Source organism: Oncorhynchus masou, unplaced genomic scaffold (genome assembly GCF_036934945.1).
Source record: "Oncorhynchus masou masou isolate Uvic2021 unplaced genomic scaffold, UVic_Omas_1.1 unplaced_scaffold_905, whole genome shotgun sequence".
NCBI classification, from domain to species: domain Eukaryota; kingdom Metazoa; phylum Chordata; class Actinopteri; order Salmoniformes; family Salmonidae; genus Oncorhynchus; species Oncorhynchus masou.
This window is the reverse complement of record NW_027015524.1, coordinates 269,613-289,075: the sequence shown is the minus strand read 5'-3', so window position 1 is coordinate 289,075 and position 19,463 is coordinate 269,613. Positions and strand designations below refer to the sequence as shown.

Below are 19,463 nucleotides of genomic sequence, written 5' to 3'. Positions count from 1 at the left end.
ACATGCTGTCTGTCTGGCTGTCACCCTCTGTACTGTGTAGATGACATGCTGTCTGTCACCCCTCTGTCCTCTGTACTGTGGAAATGACATGCTGTCTGTCACCCCTCTGTCCTCTGTACTGTGTAGATGACATGCTGTCTGTCTGTCACCCCTCTGTCATCTGTACTGTGTAGATGACATGCTGTCTGTCACCCCTCTGTCCTCTGTACTGTGTAGATGACATTCTGTCTGTCTGTCATCTGTACTGTGTAGATGACATGCTGTCCTGTCACCCCTCTGTACTGTGTAGATGACATGCTCTGTCTGTCACCTCTCTGTCCTCTGTACTGTGTAGATGACATGCTGTCTGTCTGTCACCCCTCTGTACCTCTACTGTGTAGATGACATGCTGTCTGTCACCTCTCTGTCCTCTGTACTGTGTAGATGACATGCTGTCTGTCTGTCACCCCTCTGTCATCTGTACTGTGTAGATGACATGCTGTCTGTCACCCCTCTGTCCTCTGTACTGTGTAGATGACATTCTGTCTGTCTGTCACCCCTCTGTCATCTGTACTATGTAGATGACATGCTGCCTGTCACCCCTCTGTACTGTGTAGATGACATGCTCTGTCTGTCACCTCTCTGTCCTCTGTACTGTGTAGATGACATGCTGTCTGTCTGTCACCCCTCTGTCCTCTACTGTGTAGATGACATGCTGTCTGTCACCTCTCTGTCCTCTGTACTGTGTAGATGACATGCTGTCTGTCACCCCTCTGTCATCTGTACTGTGTAGATGACATGCTGTCTGTCTGTCACCCTCTGTCCTCTGTACTGTGTAGATGACATGCTGTCTGTCTGTCACCCCTCTGTCCTCTACTGTGTAGATGACATGCTGTCTGTCACCTCTGTCCTCTGTACTGTGTAGATGACATGCTGTCTGTCACCCCTCTGTCCTCTGTACTGTGTAGATGACATGCTGTCTGTCTGTCACCCTCTGTCCTCTGTACTGTGTAGATGACATGCTGTCTGTCTGTCACCCCTCTGTCCTCTGTACTGTGTAGATGACATGCTGTCTGTCTGTCACCCCTCTGTCCTCTGTACTGTGTAGATGACATGCTGTCTGTCACCTCTCTGTCCTCTGTACTGTGTAGATGACATGCTGTCTGTCACCCCTCTGTCCTCTGTACTGTGTAGATGACATGCTGTCTGTCTGTCACCTCTCTGTCCTCTGTACTGTGTAGATGACATGCTGTCTGTCTGTCACCTCTCTGTCCTCTGTACTGTGTAGATGACATGCTGTCTGTCTGTCACCCCTCTGTCATCTGTACTGTGTAGATGACATGCTGTCTGTCACCCTCTGTCCTCTGTACTGTGTAGATGACATGCTGTCTGTCACCCCTCTGTCCTCTGTACTGTGTAGATGACATGCTGTCTGTCTGTCACCCCTCTGTCCTCTGTACTGTGTAGATGACATGCTGTCTGTCACCCCTCTGTCCTCTGTACTGTGTAGATGACATGCTGTCTGTCTGTCACCCCTCTGTCATCTGTACTGTGTAGATGACATGCTGTCTGTCACCCCTCTGTCCTCTGTACTGTGTAGATGACATGTCTGTCTGTCACCCCTCTGTCCTCTGTACTGTGTAGATGACATGCTGTCTGTCACCCCTCTGTACTGTGTAGATGACATGCTGTCTGTCTGTCACCCCTCTGTCCTCTGTACTGTGTAGATGACATGCTGTCTGTCACCCATCTGTCCTCTGTACTGTGTAGATGACATGCTGTCTGTCTGTCACCCCTCTGTCCTCTGTACTGTGTAGATGACATGCTGTCTGTCACCTCTCTGTCCTCTGTACTGTGTAGATGACATGCTGTCTGTCACCCCTCTGTCCTCTGTACTGTGTAGATGACATGCTGTCTGTCTGTCACCTCTCTGTCATCTGTACTGTGTAGATGACATGCTGTCTGTCTGTCACCCCTCTGTCCTCTGTACTGTGTAGATGACATGCTGTCTGTCACCCCTCTGTCCTCTGTACTGTGTAGATGACATGCTGTCTGTCACCCCTCTGTCCTCTGTACTGTGTAGATGACATGCTGTCTGTCACCCCTCTGTCCTCTGTACTGTGTAGATGACATGCTGTCTGTCACCCCTCTGTCCTCTGTACTGTGTAGATGACATGCTGTCTGTCTGTCACCCCTCTGTCCTCTGTACTGTGTAGATGACATGCTGTCTGTCTGTCACCCCTCTGTCCTCTGTACTGTGTAGATGACATGCTGTCTGTCTGTCACCCCTCTGTCCTCTACTGTGTAGATGACATGCTGTCTGTCACCTCTCTGTCCTCTGTACTGTGTAGATGACATGCTGTCTGTCACCCCTCTGTCCTCTGTACTGTGTAGATGACATGCTGTCTGTCTGTCACCTCTCTGTCCTCTGTACTGTGTAGATGACATGCTGTCTGTCTGTCACCCCTCTGTCCTCTGTACTGTGTAGATGACATGCTGTCTGTCTGTCACCCCTCTGTCCTCTACTGTGTAGATGACATGCTGTCTGTCACCTCTCTGTCCTCTGTACTGTGTAGATGACATGCTGTCTGTCACCCCTCTGTCCTCTGTACTGTGTAGATGACATGCTGTCTGTCTGTCACCCCTCTGTCCTCTGTACTGTGTAGATGACATGCTGTCTGTCACCCCTCTGTCCTCTGTACTGTGTAGATGACATGCTGTCTGTCTGTCACCCCTCTGTCCTCTACTGTGTAGATGACATGCTGTCTGTCACCTCTCTGTCCTCTGTACTGTGTAGATGACATGCTGTCTGTCACCTCTCTGTCCTCTGTACTGTGTAGATGACATGCTGTCTGTCACACCCTCTGTCCTCTGTACTGTGTAGATGACATGCTGTCTGTCACCCCTCTGTCCTCTGTACTGTGTAGATGACATGCTGTCTGTCTGTCACCCTCTGTCCTCTGTACTGTGTAGATGACATGCTGTCTGTCACCCCTCTGTCCTCTGTACTGTGTAGATGACTCTGTCCTCTGTACTGTGTAGATGACATGCTGTCTGTCACCCCTCTGTCCTCTGTACTGTGTAGATGACATGCTGTCTGTCACCCCTCTGTCCTCTGTACTGTGTAGATGACATGCTGTCTGTCTGTCACCCCTCTGTCCTCTGTACTGTGTAGATGACATGCTGTCTGTCACCCCTCTGTCCTCTGTACTGTGTAGATGACATGCTGTCTGTCACCCCTCTGTCCTCTGTACTGTGTAGATGACATGCTGTCTGTCACCCCTCTGTCCTCTGTACTGTGTAGATGACATGCTGTCTGTCACCCCTCTGTCCTCTGTACTGTGTAGATGACATGCTGTCTGTCTGTCACCTCTCTGTCCTCTGTACTGTGTAGATGACATGCTGTCTGTCACCCCTCTGTCCTCTGTACTGTGTAGATGACATGCTGTCTGTCACCTCTCTGTCCTCTGTACTGTGTAGATGACATGCTGTCTGGGCAGTATAGTGGGCAGGAAGCATCCCTCCACTGTTCAGGCCAAGCAGCTGAAACAGATGTACCCATGATGACTGTGGTGCTCCACCTCCTCACCTCTCAGGTAACCATTCCTACTGTACTACAGTATGTCACAAACACTGTATTCTACCATATACCGCTATTGATGCACGGAGCGGTTTGTTTTTACTTAAGCAGTAATGCCCTCTGGGGTTTGTGTACTGTGGCCAATATACCACAGCTAAGGAATGTCCTTCTACACGACGCATCGCTACAGCCTGTACGGCCCTTAGCCGTGGTATATTGGCCATATACCACAAACCCCTGGGGTACTTTATTGCTGTTATCAACTGGTTACCAACGGAATTAGAGCAGTAAAAATACATGTTGTCATAGCTGTGGTATACGGTCTGATATACATGGTAGCCTGTGGTTAGATTGACTAGAAACCCAAAGGTTTCATGTTCAAATCCCTGAGCTGACAAGGTACAAATCTGTCATTCTGCCCCTGAACAAGGCAGTTAACCCACTGGCCGTCATTGTAAATAAGAATTTGTTCTTAACTGACTTGCCTAGTTAAATAAAGGTAAAACATTTTTTATATATATATATATATATATACCATGGCTGTCAGCCAATCGGCATTCAGGGCTCGAACCGCCAGGTTTATAATTTAACTTATGTAATGGTATTTGAATGTTTGGTTTGTTAAATGTGATACGCCGTGTGTACCATCCATTTTTATAGTTTACTTGACTTGAGTCATCTCTCTCTCCATGCAGCTTTCCACACAGACCTAGCCCCGCCCCCTGTCACTTAAGGAGCGCATTTGTTTTCCTCGACCAGGGGACACTTGTGTTCAGTCTGCATGGTCAATGCAGCATGCAACAATGTTGATGACAATGACGCTGTTTTCACCTTCTTCTTATTATAAATCCACTAGTGTTTTAATATTACACTATTATTTTGTGTTTCTTATATCTGCAAACAGCTAGTTTGTATTTTCTTGTAATTGACAAATTGTGTTAGCATCTAATCCTAATCGCTCTTTAGCTGGCTAGCTAGTTAATAAATGTACTGAATCAGAGCAAACGTAATTAGCTATATTTCCTGATAATACCAGTGATGGTTTAGACCTAAGAGAAAACATTAAATGTAGCCAAAGATTATATTGTCCCTTAGGAAACACTTATCAACACTTTGGTTCCTATCCTGTCACAATAACTCCTCCATGGCACTTTCATTCATTGTCACGTCAAACAACACTGTATTATTATATTCTAGCTCTATAATTAGAATAATCATGATATTTCCATGACTCCAACTGTTCACCCAACTTTTTTGCTCTAACTTGCAAGCCAAATCACAACATTTGGTTCAAAATAAGGCCTAGATTGTTTGCCCATATTGTTCAGCCCTCAGTACGTGGCAGTGTGGACATGATCTCAATTGACTACAGGAAATGCATAAATTGATGAAAATGCTGAATAAAACAATTAGAATGGAGAATTGAAATCACAAAATAGCACTCCTGTCACCCCTTCTGAACCAACACTTTCATCTCCAGATGAATGCACTAACTGTAAGTCACACTGGATAAGTGCTTCTGCTAATTGACTCAAATGTAAAAAAGTTCAAATAAAGCACATTTACAACTTCTATTATTCGAAACCATAAATTACATTCATACTGTCCAATTTTTTAAAATGACCATGATATGATATTTTAGTCATATCGCCCATCCCTACTGTGTGTGTGTGTGTACAGATCAAGTACGGTACATGCATGTGCGTGATTGTGAAATGAGATCACTTGTTTAATAAGATGGAACCTCAGTCAGTGAGAATGGATTCACAAGCTAATGGATCAGGATAGGTCAGGATCACTGACACTATTGAATGACTCCCAATTGGCTGTTTGAACATCTTATAGCATCTCTCCATCATAAAACATACAGCACACTGCCTAGAGGCTTCAACTGATGCTTATTGATACATTTCTGAAACCCTTCTGCTCATTTGTGTCCACTCCTACCACCTCGAGCCAATGAATCAGGGGGTTTTAAGAGCTGTGAGTCTCTCTCCTCATCCAAACCAACAGAGATCTTAATCAACTTTATCACAGGCAGAATAGAGCAGGGAACTGTGCCAGAGACCACGGCTCATCTGAGCACTGCCGCAGCTAATTGGATTAGAATGCTGCAGTCGAACAGTCACACGCACACACACACTCACACACACACACACACACACACACACACACACACACACACACACACACACACACACACACACACACACACACACACACACACACACACACACACACATCAAGTACTGTGTGCAGTTGCTGTCAATAACCTTGATACGTAATTGAAGTTGCTTGGTTTTAACACACAGTATCTGAGCTCTTTGGAGTGGTGAAACTAATGTGGTTGCTTACCACTATGCTTGTGGTTCACTTGGATACCTGTCGGCTGGCAACACTGAGAGGGTGTCAAATAAACCTGGTTAACAAGGAGAAGTTGAACTATTCACACCCCACCTACTCTACATCTAACGTCAAAGTGTGCTTTCTATGTTACTGTGGCAAAACAGATTTAGATGATCAAAATTGCAGCTGATGCACTATTTAAGTTTATATTTAGGCTAAACTGAATCATCTTTTCCAAAGCCATGATTACTAATACATAATATACCCGGAGATGGCACATAAACCACTAGAAAATGCATTAAAGGTTGTTATTTCCATCCCACTCTGCCTCACAGACAGATTATTGTCAGTTGCCAATAGACATGGTGGGGAAATTGGATTTAGTGATGACTGTCTCAATTGAGCAGAAATGATTAATATGACTAAATCTTAGCGAGAGAGATGCTTGTCAACAAGCAGCCTGCTGGATGAAACCATGCAGTGATTAAATATCGCTCCTCCATTTCCCCTGCCATTCTTCATGGAGACTAGACAACACCACCACAGCGTTGAGCCGTCTCATTAGAAAAGTAACAACTTGTCACTCTCATAGACCACCCCCCACACACTGCCATTTCACAAGGAAAAGCATTTAGTAGTCTGTTAAATGGGGTTACTGTGCTATTTATCTGTGATGTGACAGATAGCTGTCCCTAATAGCGGTGGTCCTTGCCATGCGTGTGTAAGAACATGATGGTATTAAAACTAACTGTAGCTGGGCTCTGATGTGAGTCTGGTCTTACTGATGGTATTAAAACTAACTGTAGCTGGGCTCTGATGTGAGTCTGGTCTTACTGATGGTATTAAAACTAACTGTAGCTGGGCTCTGATGTGAGTCTGGTCTTACTGATGGTATTAACTAACTGTAGCTGGGCTCTGATGTGAGTCTGGTCTTACTGATGGTATTAACTAACTGTAGCTGGGCTCTGATGTGAGTCTGGTCTTACTGATGGTATTAACTAACTGTAGCTGGGCTCTGATGTGAGTCTGGTCTTACTGATGGTATTAACTAACTGTAGCTGGGCTCTGATGTGAGTCTGGTCTTACTGATGGTATTAAAACTAACTGTAGCTGGGCTCTGATGTGAGTCTGGTCTTACTGATGGTATTAACTAACTGTAGCTGGGCTCTGATGTGAGTCTGGTCTTACTGATGGTATTAAAACTAACTGTAGCTGGGCTCTGATGTGAGTCTGGTCTTACTGATGGTATTAACTAACTGTAGCTGGGCTCTGATGTGAGTCTGGTCTTACTGATGGTATTAAAACAACTGTAGCTGGGCTCTGATGTTCTGGTCTTACTGATGGTATTAACTAACTGTAGCTGGGCTCTGATGTGAGTTTCCATGACTAACAACTGTTCACCCATGTGAGTCTTTTTGATGGTATTAACTAACTGTAGCTGGGCTCAATGTGAGTCTGGTCAACTGATGGTATTAAAATAACTGGCTGGGCTCTGATGTGAGTCTGGTCTTACTGATGGTATTAAAACTAACTGTAGCTGGGCTCTGATGTGAGTCTGGTCTTACTGATGGTATTAACTAACTGTAGCTGGGCTCTGATGTGAGTCTGGTCTTACTGATGGTATTAACTAATTAGAATGAGAATTGATATTAAAAATAGCACTGTAGCTGGGCTCTGATGTGAGTCTGGTCTTACTGATGGTATTAACTAACTGTAACTGTAGCTGGGCTCTGATAGTCTGGTCTTACTGATGGTATTAAAACTAACTGTGACTGGGATCTGATGTGAAAAAGTCTGGTCTTACTGATGGTATTAAAACTAACTGTAGCTGGGCATCTGATGTGAGTCTGGTCTTACTGATGGTATTAAAATAACTGTAGCTGGGCTCTGATAGTCTGATGATGGTATTAACTAACTGTAGCTGATCCTGGTCTGATGGTGTAGTCTGATCTGATGTACAGGTCTTACTGATGGTATTAACTAACTGTAGCTGGGCTCTGATGTGAGTCTGGTCTTACTGATGTATTAACTAACTGAGCTGGGCTCTGATGTCTTGACTGATGGTATTAACTAACTGTAGCTGGGCTCTGATGTAGTCTGGTCTTACTGATGGTATTAACTAACTCCTCTGATGTGAGCTGGGCTGATGTTGAACTGGTCTTACTGATGGTATTAAAACTAACTGTAGCTGCCTAGAGGCTTTAACTGATGCTTATTGATACATTTCTGAAACCCTTCTGGTCTTACTGATGGTATTAACTAACTGTAGCTGGGCCAATGTGAGTCTGGTCTTACTGATGGTATTAAAACTAACTGAGCTGGTCTGATTAACTGATGGTAAACTAACTGTAGCTGGGCTCTGATGTGAGTCTGGTCTTACTGATGGTATTAACTAACTGTAGCTGGGCTCTGATGTGAGTCTGGTCTTACTGATGGTATTAACTAACTGTAGCTGGGCTCTGATGTGAGTCTGGTCTTACTGATGGTATTAACTAACTGTAGCTGGGCTCTGATGTGAGTCTGGTCTTACTGATGGTATTAACTAACTGTAGCTGGGCTCTGATGTGAGTCTGGTCTTACTGGTGGTATTAACTAACTGTAGCTGGGCTCTGATGGTCTTACTGGTGGTATTAACTAACTGTAGCTGGGCTCTGATGTGAGTCTGGTCTTACTGATGGTATTAAAACTAACTGTGGCTGGGCTCTGATGTGAGTCTGGTCTTACTGATGGTATTAAAACTAACTGTAGCTGGGCTCTGATGTGAGTCTGGTCTTACTGATGGTATTAAAACTGTGGGCTCTGATGTGAGTCTGGTCTTACTGATGGTATTAAAACTAACTGTAGCTGGGCTCTGATGTGAGTCTGGTCTTACTGAGAGGGTATTAACTAACTGTAGCTGGGCTCTGATGTGAGTCTGGTCTTACTGATGGTATTAACTAACTATGTGAGTCTGGTCTTACTGATACTCTATTAACTAACTGTCAATGTGAGTCTGGTCTTACTGATGGTATTAACTAACTGTTACTGGGCTCTGATGTGAGTCTGGTCTTACTGATGGTATTAAAACTGTAGCTGGGCACTATTTAAGTTTATATTGATGGCTAAACTGAATCATCTTTTCTGGTCTGATTACTGGTCTTACTGATGGTATTAACTAACTGTAGCTGGGCTCTGATGTGAGTCTGGTCTTACTGATGGTATTAACTAACTGACAGATGGTATTAACTAACTGTCAGCTGCTCTGATGAGTCTGGTCTTACTGATGGTATTAAAACTAACTGTAGCTGGCTCTGATGTGAGCAGATGATTAATATGACTAACTGTAGCTGGGCTCTGAGAGTCTTACTGATGGTATTAACTGGCTCTTGGATGAAACTGATGGTATTAAAACTAACTGTAGCTGGGCTCTGATGTGAGTCTGGTCTTACTGATGGTATTAAAACTAACTGGTCTTACTGATGGTACTGGGCTCTGATGTGAGTCTGGTCTTACTGATGGTATTAAAAGTAACAACTGTCACTGATGGTATTAAAACTGTAGACTGGGCTCTGATGTGAGTCTGGTCTTACTGATGGTATTAAAGCTAACTTAGCTGGGCTCTGATGTAGTCTGGTCTTACTGATGGTATTAATCTGTGATGTGACAGATAGCTGTCCCTAATAGCTGGGCTCTGATGTGAGTCTGGAACATGATGGTATTAAAACTAACTGTAGCTGGGCTCTGATGTGAGTCTGGTCTTACTGATGGTATTAAAACTAACTGTAGCTGGGCTCTGATGTGAGTCTGGTCTTACTGATGGTATTAACTAACTGTAGCTGGGCTCTGATGTGAGTCTGGTCTTACTGATGGTATTAAAACTAACTGTAGCTGGGCTCTGATGTGAGTCTGGTCTTACTGATGGTATTAACTAACTGTAGCTGGGCTCTGATGTGAGTCTGGTCTTACTGATGGTATTAACTAACTGTAGCTGGGCTCTGATGTGAGTCTGGTCTTACTGATGGTATTAACTAACTGGCTGGGCTCTGATGTGAGTCTGGTCTTACTGATGGTATTAACTAACTGTAGCTGGGCTCTGATGTGAGTCTGGTCTTACTGATGGTATTAAAACTAACTGTAGCTGGGCTCTGATGTGAGTCTGGTCTTACTGATGGTATTAACTAACTGTAGCTGGGCTCTGATGTGAGTCTGGTCTTACTGATGGTATTAAAACTAACTGTAGCTGGGCTCTGATGTGAGTCTGGTCTTACTGATGGTATTAACTAACTGTAGCTGGGCTCTGATGTGAGTCTGGTCTTACTGATGGTATTAACTAACTGTAGCTGGGCTCTGATGTGAGTCTGGTCTTACTGATGGTATTAACTAACTGTAGCTGGGCTCTGATGTGAGTCTGGTCTTACTGATGGTATTAACTAACTGTAGCTGGGCTCTGATGTGAGTCTGGTCTTACTGATGGTATTAAAACTAACTGTAGCTGGGCTCTGATGTGAGTCTGGTCTTACTGATGGTATTAACTAACTGTAGCTGGGCTCTGATGTGAGTCTGGTCTTACTGATGGTATTAACTAACTGTAGCTGGGCTCTGATGTGAGTCTGGTCTTACTGATGGTATTAAAACTAACTGTAGCTGGGCTCTGATGTGAGTCTGGTCTTACTGATGGTATTAACTAACTGTAGCTGGGCTCTGATGTGAGTCTGGTCTTACTGATGGTATTAAAACTAACTGTAGCTGGGCTCTGATGTGAGTCTGGTCTTACTGATGGTATTAACTAACTGTAGCTGGGCTCTGATGTGAGTCTGGTCTTACTGATGGTATTAAAACTAACTGTAGCTGGGCTCTGATGTGAGTCTGGTCTTACTGATGGTATTAACTAACTGTAGCTGGGCTCTGATGTGAGTCTGGTCTTACTGATGGTATTAAAACTAACTGTAGCTGGGCTCTGATGTTAGTCTGGTCTTACTGATGGTATTAACTAACTGTAGCTGGGCTCTGATGTGAGTCTGGTCTTACTGATGGTATTAACTAACTGTAGCTGGGCTCTGATGTGAGTCTGGTCTTACTGGGTATTAACTAACTGTAGCTGGGCTCTGATGTGAGTCTGGTCTTACTCTGTAGCTGGGCTCTGATGTGAGTCTGGTCTTACTGATGGTATTAAAACTAACTGTAGCTGGGCTCTGATGTGAGTCTGGTCTTACTGATGGTATTAAAACTAACTGTAGCTGGGATCTGATGTGAGTCTGGTCTTACTGATGGTATTAAAACTAACTGTAGCTGGGCTCTGATGTGAGTCTGGTCTTACTGATGGTATTAAAACTAACTGTAGCTGGGCTCTGATGTGAGTCTGGTCTTACTGATGGTATTAACTAACTGTAGCTGGGCTCTGATGTGAGTCTGGTCTTACTGATGGTATTAACTAACTGTAGCTGGGCTCTGATGTAAGTCTGGTCTTACTGATGGTATTAACTAACTGTAGCTGGGCTCTGATGTGAGTCTGGTCTTACTGATGGTATTAACTGTAGCTGGGCTCTGATGTGAGTCTGGTCTTACTGATGGTATTAACTAACTGTAGCTGGGCTCTGATGTGAGTCTGGTCTTACTGGTGGTATTAACTAACTGTAGCTGGGCTCTGATGTGAGTCTGGTCTTACTGGTGGTATTAACTAACTGTAGCTGGGCTCTGATGTGAGTCTGGTCTTACTGATGGTATTAAAACTAACTGTAGCTGGGCTCTGATGTGAGTCTGGTCTTACTGATGGTATTAAAACTAACTGTAGCTGGGCTCTGATGTGAGTCTGGTCTTACTGATGGTATTAAAACTAACTGTAGCTGGGCTCTGATGTGAGTCTGGTCTTACTGATGGTATTAAAACTAACTGTAGCTGGGCTCTGATGTGAGTCTGGTCTTACTGGTGGTATTAACTAACTGTAGCTGGGCTCTGATGTGAGTCTGGTCTTACTGATGGTATTAAAACTAACTGTAGCTGGGCTCTGATGTGAGTCTGGTCTTACTGATGGTATTAACTAACTGTAGCTGGGCTCTGATGTGAGTCTGGTCTTACTGGTGGTATTAACTAACTGTAGCTGGGCTCTGATGTGAGTCTGGTCTTACTGATGGTATTAACTAACTGTAGCTGGGCTCTGATGTGAGTCTGGTCTTACTGGTGGTATTAACTAGCTGTAGCTGGGCTCTGATGTGAGTCTGGTCTTACTGATGGTATTAAAACTAACTGTAGCTGGGCTCTGATGTGAGTCTGGTCTTACTGATGGTATTAAAACTAACTGTAGCTGGGCTCTGATGTGAGTCTGGTCTTACTGATGGTATTAAAACTAACTGTAGCTGGGCTCTGATGTGAGTCTGGTCTTACTGATGGTATTAACTAAATGTAGCTGGGCTCTGATGTGAGTCTGGTCTTACTGATGGTATTAACTAACTGTAGCTGGGCTCTGATGTGAGTCTGGTCTTACTGGTGGTATTAAAACTAACTGTAGCTGGGCTCTGATGTGAGTCTGGTCTTACTGGTGGTATTAACTAACTGTAGCTGGGCTCTGATGTGAGTCTGGTCTTACTGATGGTATTAAAACTAACTGTAGCTGGGCTCTGATGTGAGTCTGGTCTTACTGATGGTATTAACTAACTGTAGCTGGGCTCTGATGTGAGTCTGGTCTTACTGGTGGTATTAACTAACTGTAGCTGGGCTCTGATGTGAGTCTGGTCTTACTGATGGTATTAACTAACTGTAGCTGGGCTCTGATGTGAGTCTGGTCTTACTGGTGGTATTAACTAGCTGTAGCTGGGCTCTGATGTGAGTCTGGTCTTACTGATGGTATTAAAACTAACTGTAGCTGGGCTCTGATGTGAGTCTGGTCTTACTGATGGTATTAAAACTAACTGTAGCTGGGCTCTGATGTGAGTCTGGTCTTACTGATGGTATTAAAACTAACTGTAGCTGGGCTCTGATGTGAGTCTGGTCTTACTGGTGGTATTAACTAACTGTAGGGGCTCTGATGTGAGTCTGGTCTTACTGATGGTATTAACTAACTGTAGCTGGGCTCTGATGTGAGTCTGGTCTTACTGATGGTATTAAAACTAACTGTAGCTGGGCTCTGATGTGAGTCTGGTCTTACTGATGGTATTAACTAACTGTAGCTGGGCTCTGATGTGAGTCTGGTCTTACTGATGGTATTAAAACTAACTGTAGCTGGGCTCTGATGTGAGTCTGGTCTTACTGATGGTATTAAAACTAACTGTAGCTGGGCTCTGATGTGAGTCTGGTCTTACTGATGGTATTAACTAACTGTAGCTGGGCTCTGATGTGAGTCTGGTCTTACTGATGGTATTAAAACTAACTGTAGCTGGGCTCTGATGTGAGTCTGGTCTTACTGATGGTATTAACTAACTGTAGCTGGGCTCTGATGTGAGTCTGGTCTTACTGGTGGTATTAACTAACTGTAGCTGGGCTCTGATGTGAGTCTGGTCTTACTGATGGTATTAACTAACTGTAGCTGGGCTCTGATGTGAGTCTGGTCTTACTGGTGGTATTAACTAGCTGTAGCTGGGCTCTGATGTGAGTCTGGTCTTACTGATGGTATTAAAACTAACTGTAGCTGGGCTCTGATGTGAGTCTGGTCTTACTGATGGTATTAAAACTAACTGTAGCTGGGCTCTGATGTGAGTCTGGTCTTACTGATGGTATTAACTAACTGTAGCTGGGCTCTGATGTGAGTCTGGTCTTACTGGTGGTATTAACTAACTGTAGCTGGGCTCTGATGTGAGTCTGGTCTTACTGATGGTATTAACTAACTGTAGCTGGGCTCTGATGGAGTCTGGTCTTACTGGTGGTATTAACTAACTGTAGCTGGGCTCTGATGTGAGTCTGGTCTTACTGATGGTATTAAAACTAACTGTAGCTGGGCTCTGATGTGAGTCTGGTCTTACTGATGGTATTAAAACTAACTGTAGCTGGGCTCTGATGTGAGTCTGGTCTTACTGATGGTATTAACTAACTGTAGCTGGGCTCTGATGTGAGTCTGGTCTTACTGATGGTATTAAAACTAACTGTAGCTGGGCTCTGATGTGAGTCTGGTCTTACTGATGGTATTAAAACTAACTGTAGCTGGGCTCTGATGTGAGTCTGGTCTTACTGGTGGTATTAACTAACTGTAGCTGGGCTCTGATGTGAGTCTGGTCTTACTGATGGTATTAAAACTAACTGTAGCTGGGCTCTGATGTGAGTCTGGTCTTACTGGTGGTATTAACTAACTGTAGCTGGGCTCTGATGTGAGTCTGGTCTTACTGATGGTATTAACTAACTGTAGCTGGGCTCTGATGTGAGTCTGGTCTTACTGATGGTATTAAAACTAACTGTAGCTGGGCTCTGATGTGAGTCTGGTCTTACTGATGGTATTAACTAACTGTAGCTGGGCTCTGATGTGAGTCTGGTCTTACTGATGGTATTAACTAACTGTAGCTGGGCTCTGATGTGAGTCTGGTCTTACTGATGGTATTAAAACTAACTGTAGCTGGGCTCTGATGTAAGTCGGGACTGATGCTTTGGTTTGCATCTATGTGTCATACACTTTACTACAGGCCACGTCTGCCCTGCAGCTCTTTATCAATACATGTGTGGAGCAGTCCTTTAATGTTGTTTGGAGTGTTTGTTTTAGTGGATGCACTCTCTCCCTGTGTGTGCGTGTGCGTGCGTGTGTGTGTGTGCGTGTGCGTGTGTGTGTGTACTGCTGGACCTGGTGAGAAAGAGAAAACGATGCTCTACTGTGGGCTGACAGCTCAGTGGGGCTTTACGAAGCCTCTGCTTACAGGAGCAGAGAAAGTTGGCAGGGAATTAAGAGTTAGAGAGGAGAGACTGAGAGGCTGAGGTCAGAGAGAGAGAGACAGAACTTACTGTAGCACAGTGTAATATCTATCTCATTTTATTTTGCTCTGTGTGTGTCTCTCTCTCTCTATCTCTCTCTCTCTCTCTCTCTCTCTCTCTCTCTTTTAGATATTCAGGCCACAGGTTGTGACTGAGGAGTTTCTCTTCAAATTTGGAGCACTGCTGGTAAGTCATTGAGACAGTAATGTGTAGTGGTATTGTCCCATGGCCTTCTGCACCCCTTATTTCTGATGTTCTTCCAGAGTCACATAACATCTATTGATGCCAGTGAGACCAGTTTGGGCAGTGCAATAGGTGAGTGAATGTCAGTTTGCTTTATCACTGGTTATTAGTAATACAGGTTTCATCTGGACAACTGGCCCATAAAGCCCAGACTGTAGGTGTAACCTGCTGCTTGATTCCCAGGACAAGCAGGTTCAGAGGAGCTGATCAGGAACACTCTGTCAGCTGTGGAGGCCATCACCCAGCACCCAGCCCTGCTGACGCCCCATCACTGTCCTGTGAGTAGGGTCCTAGTCTCTAACTTCTTATCCCCTAGCCCCTAGTCCCTAACCCCTAGGTCCTAGCCCCTAGTCCCTTCCTAGTCCCTGGCCCCTTAGCCCCTAACCCCTAGTTCCTAACCTCTTAGCCCCTACCCCTTAGACCCCTAGTCCCTGGCCCCTTAGCCTCAAACCCTTAGCACTGAACCTCTTAGCCCCTAGTCCCTAACCCCTTAGCCCCTAACCCCCTGGCCCCTTAGCCCCAAACCCTTAGCACCGAACCTCTTAGCCCCTAGTCCCTAACCCCTTAGCCCCTAAACCCCTGGCCCCTTAGCCTCAAACCCTTAGCACCGAACCTCTTAGCCCCTAGTCCCTAACCCCTTAGCCCCTAACCCCTGGCCCCTTAGCCCCAAACCCTTAGCACCGAACCTCTTAGCCCCTAGTCCCTAACCCCTTAGCCCCTAAACCCCTGGCCCCTTAGCCTCAAACCCTTAGCACCGAACCTCTTAGCCCCTAGTCCCTTAGCGCCTAAACCCCTGGCCCCTTAGCCCCAAACCCTTAGCCCCTAGTCCCTTAGCGCCTAAACCCCTGGCCCCTTAGCCCCAAACCCTTAGCACCTAACCTCTTAGCCCCTAGTCCCTACCCCTTAGCCCCTAACCCCCTGGCCCCTTAGCCCCAAACCCTTAGCACCTAACCTCTTAGCCTCTAACCCCTTAGCCCCTAACCCCTTAGACCCTAGTCCCTAACCTCTTAGCTCATAACCCCTTAGCCCCAAACCCTTAGCCCCTAACCTCTTAGCCCCTAACCCCTTAGCCCCTTAGCCCCAAACCCTTAGCACCTAACCTCTTAGCCCCTAGTCCCTAACCCCTTAGCCCCTAACCCCCTGGCCCCTTAGCCCCAACCCCTTAGCCCCTAACCTTTTAGCCCCTAACCTCTTAGCCACTAGCCTCTTAGCCACTAGCCTCTTAGCCCCTATCCCCTAACTCCTTCGCTCCTAACCCCTTAGCCCCTAGTCCCTAACCTCTTAGCCCCTAACCTCTTAGCCACTAGCCTCTTAGCCCCTATCCCCCAACTCCTTCTCTCCTAACCCCTTAGCCCCTAGTCCCTAACCTCTTAGCCCCTATCCCCCAACTCCTTCGCTCCTAACCCCTTAGCCCCTAGTCCCTAACCTCTTAGCCCCTATCTCCTAACCACTCGACCTAACCCCCTAGCACAACAGTCTCTTTTCACCCTCTAGGTTTTATTAACGCCTCCATCACTGTACTGTGAGTCTGGCCCTGTGGTCTGCAAGAAGCCTGCAGTAACAGCGGCTCCCTAAGCCCTAGGCACTACAGCCTGCAGCAACACTGGCCTCGTCCAGAAACAACCCTTGACCCCTAAGCCCTAGGCACTACAGCCTGCAGCAACACTGGCCTCGTCCAGAAACAACCCTTGACCCCTAATCCACTCAGATGTCCACTCAGATCTACATAAGTGTTGAGGGGCTAAGGACTAGTTGTTAGGGGTTGTCTACCAGCCCTGTACTTCCCTCCCCAACACAGGGCCCTGGCATGGGGTGTTGACTTGGAGGAGTCATGTATGGGGTTGGAGAGAGACTGTCAGGCCAGCAGACCATCAGTTGTGCTGTCTCAGAGGAGCTCCAGCAGAGTGCAGCTGGGCCTTGGTCTGGTCTGAGGAGACTGTGGAATGAATATTGACCTACAGGAAGGAGCTGGGCCGGGCACGGGCTGAGTCCTAAATGGAGCACTATTCCCAATATACTATTGGTCATGGTCAAAAGTAGTGCACTATAAAGGGGATAGGGTGCCATTTGGGACGCTGGCAGGAAGTAATGAGTTGAAGAGGCTTGATGGTCCTGTGAAGAAGAGCAGCTCCTCTCATACTGAGTAACATGAGGAGAAACTTGAATTACATGTCTGACACTCGTCATTAGATTCCGCTGAGCGTTGTCTGTCAGCGGTGGGGTTTTGGGAAGGGAGCAGAACACACACACACACATGCATGAGTACACACACCGTTTAATGTTTCCTTTTGTTCCCGAGTGGCGCAGTGGTCTAAGGCACTGCATCTCAGTGCAAGAGGCGTCACTACGGTCCCTGGTTCGAATCCAGGCTGTATCACATCCGGCTGAAATTTGGAGTCCCATAGGGCGGCGCACAATTGTCCCAGCGTCGTGGGGGTTTGGCCGGCGTAGGGAGTCATTGTAAATAAGAATTTGTTCTTTACTGACTTGCCTAGTTAAATAAAGGTTAAGTAAATTGTTGGAACAAGCTCTCTGCAGAGGTGAAACACAGCAATATCGGATCTCGTCATCTGTTTTTAGTTCTATCTATTTATACTCTTGACTGGCTGTTGCCTGATAGAAAAGCCTCTTCTGAGTCAGACAGACAGTTAAAAACACTTTGCACGGTGGAGGGAGAATATGTGCTGAATATAATGGGAAGTAGGAGACAGCAGAGCACAACAGTCTCTTTTGATGGATATATTCTAATAAACAACAAAGGTGCTCAATGGATCCATCCCAAATGGCACCCCAATCCCCTTATACAGTAGTGCACTGCTTTTGTCCAGGGCGCATAGAGCTCTGGTCGAGGGTAGTGCACTATATAGGGAATTAGGCTGCCATTTGGGACACATGCATCGAGACACAGTACATTCTTTATACCCACCTCAGGCTTCTTATTCTAATGTTGTCTCCTGTTTCGATTACATCCTCGTTGAGCGTTTACTGTTGTTTCTATGGAAATCGTCCTCATCATAATAGACTAGAACAGAACAGAGCTTTTACTGTTGTTTCTATGGAAATCGTCCTCATCATAATAGACTAGAACAGAACAGAGCGTTTACTGTTGTTTCTATGGAAATCGTCCTCATCATAATAGACTAGAACAGAACAGAGCGTTTACTGTTGTTTCTATGGAAATCGTCCTCATCATAATAGACTAGAACAGAACAGAGCGTTTACTGTTGTTTCTATGGAAATCGTCCTCATCATAATAGACTAGAACAGAACAGAGCGTTTACTGTTGTTTCTATGGAAATCGTCCCTCATCATAATAGACTAGAACAGAACAGAGCGTTTACTGTTGTTTCTATGGAAATCGTCCTCATCATAATAGACTAGAACAGAACAGAGCGTTTACTGTTGTTTCTATGGAAATCGTCATCATCATAATAGACTAGAACAGAACAGAGCGTTTACTGTTGTTTCTATGGAAATCGTCCTCATCATAATAGACTAGAACAGAACAGAGCGTTTACTGTTGTTTCTATGGAAATCGTCCTCATCATAATAGACTAGAACAGAACAGAGTGTTTACAGTTGTTTCTATGGAAATCGTCCTCATCATAATAGACTACAAGAACAGAGTGTTTACTGTTGTTTCTATGGAATTCGTCCTCATCATAATAGACTAGAACAGAACAGAGTGTTTACTGTTGTTTCTATGGAAATCGTCCTCATCATAATAGACTAGAACAGAACAGAGCGTTTACTGTTGTTTCTATGGAAATCGTCCTCATCATAATAGACTAGAACAGAACAGAGTGTTTACAGTTGTTTCTATGGAAATCGTCCTCATCATAATAGACTACAAGAACAGAGCGTTTACTGTTGTTTCTATGGAATTCGTCCTCATCATAATAGACGAGAACAGAACAGAGTGTTTACTGTTGTTTCTATGGAATTCGTCCTCATCATGATAGACTAGAACAGAACAGAGCGTTTACTGTTGTTTCTATGGAAATCGTCCTCATCATAATAGAACAGAACAGAGCGTTTACTGTTGTTTCTATGGAAATCGTCCTCATCATAATAGACTAGAACAGAACAGAGCGTTTACTGTTGTTTCTATGGAAATCGTCATCATCATAATAGACTAGAACAGAACAGAGCGTTTACTGTTGCTTCTATGGAAATCGTCCTCATCATAATAGACTAGAACAGAACAGAGCGTTTACTGTTGTTTCTATGGAAATCGTCCTCATCATAATAGACTAGAACAGAACAGAGTGTTTACAGTTGTTTCTATGGAAATCGTCCTCATCATAATAGACTACAAGAACAGAGCGTTTACTGTTGTTTCTATGGAATTCGTCCCTCATCATAATAGACGAGAACAGAACAGAGTGTTTACTGTTGTTTCTATGGAAATCGTCCTCATCATAATAGACTAGAACAGAACAGAGCGTTT

At 45.0% G+C, this 19,463-nt stretch overlaps 1 protein-coding gene across 1 annotated transcript in view; it reads left to right on the top strand.

Moving 5' to 3' along the window:
* Positions 1 to 3,538: 3,538 nt before the first annotated feature.
* Positions 3,539 to 19,463, top strand: part of LOC135538093 (serine/threonine-protein kinase ULK4-like) — a gene marked incomplete at its 3' end in the record, with an annotated part of 248,859 nt that continues 232,934 nt past the window's right edge. The window contains exons 1-4 of the mRNA XM_064964078.1: positions 3,539 to 3,575; positions 14,900 to 14,956; positions 15,034 to 15,085; positions 15,197 to 15,291. Of these exons, the coding sequence (XP_064820150.1) occupies positions 3,540 to 3,575; positions 14,900 to 14,956; positions 15,034 to 15,085; positions 15,197 to 15,291 (240 nt within the window). The remainder of the gene's footprint in view (positions 3,576 to 14,899; positions 14,957 to 15,033; positions 15,086 to 15,196; positions 15,292 to 19,463) is intronic.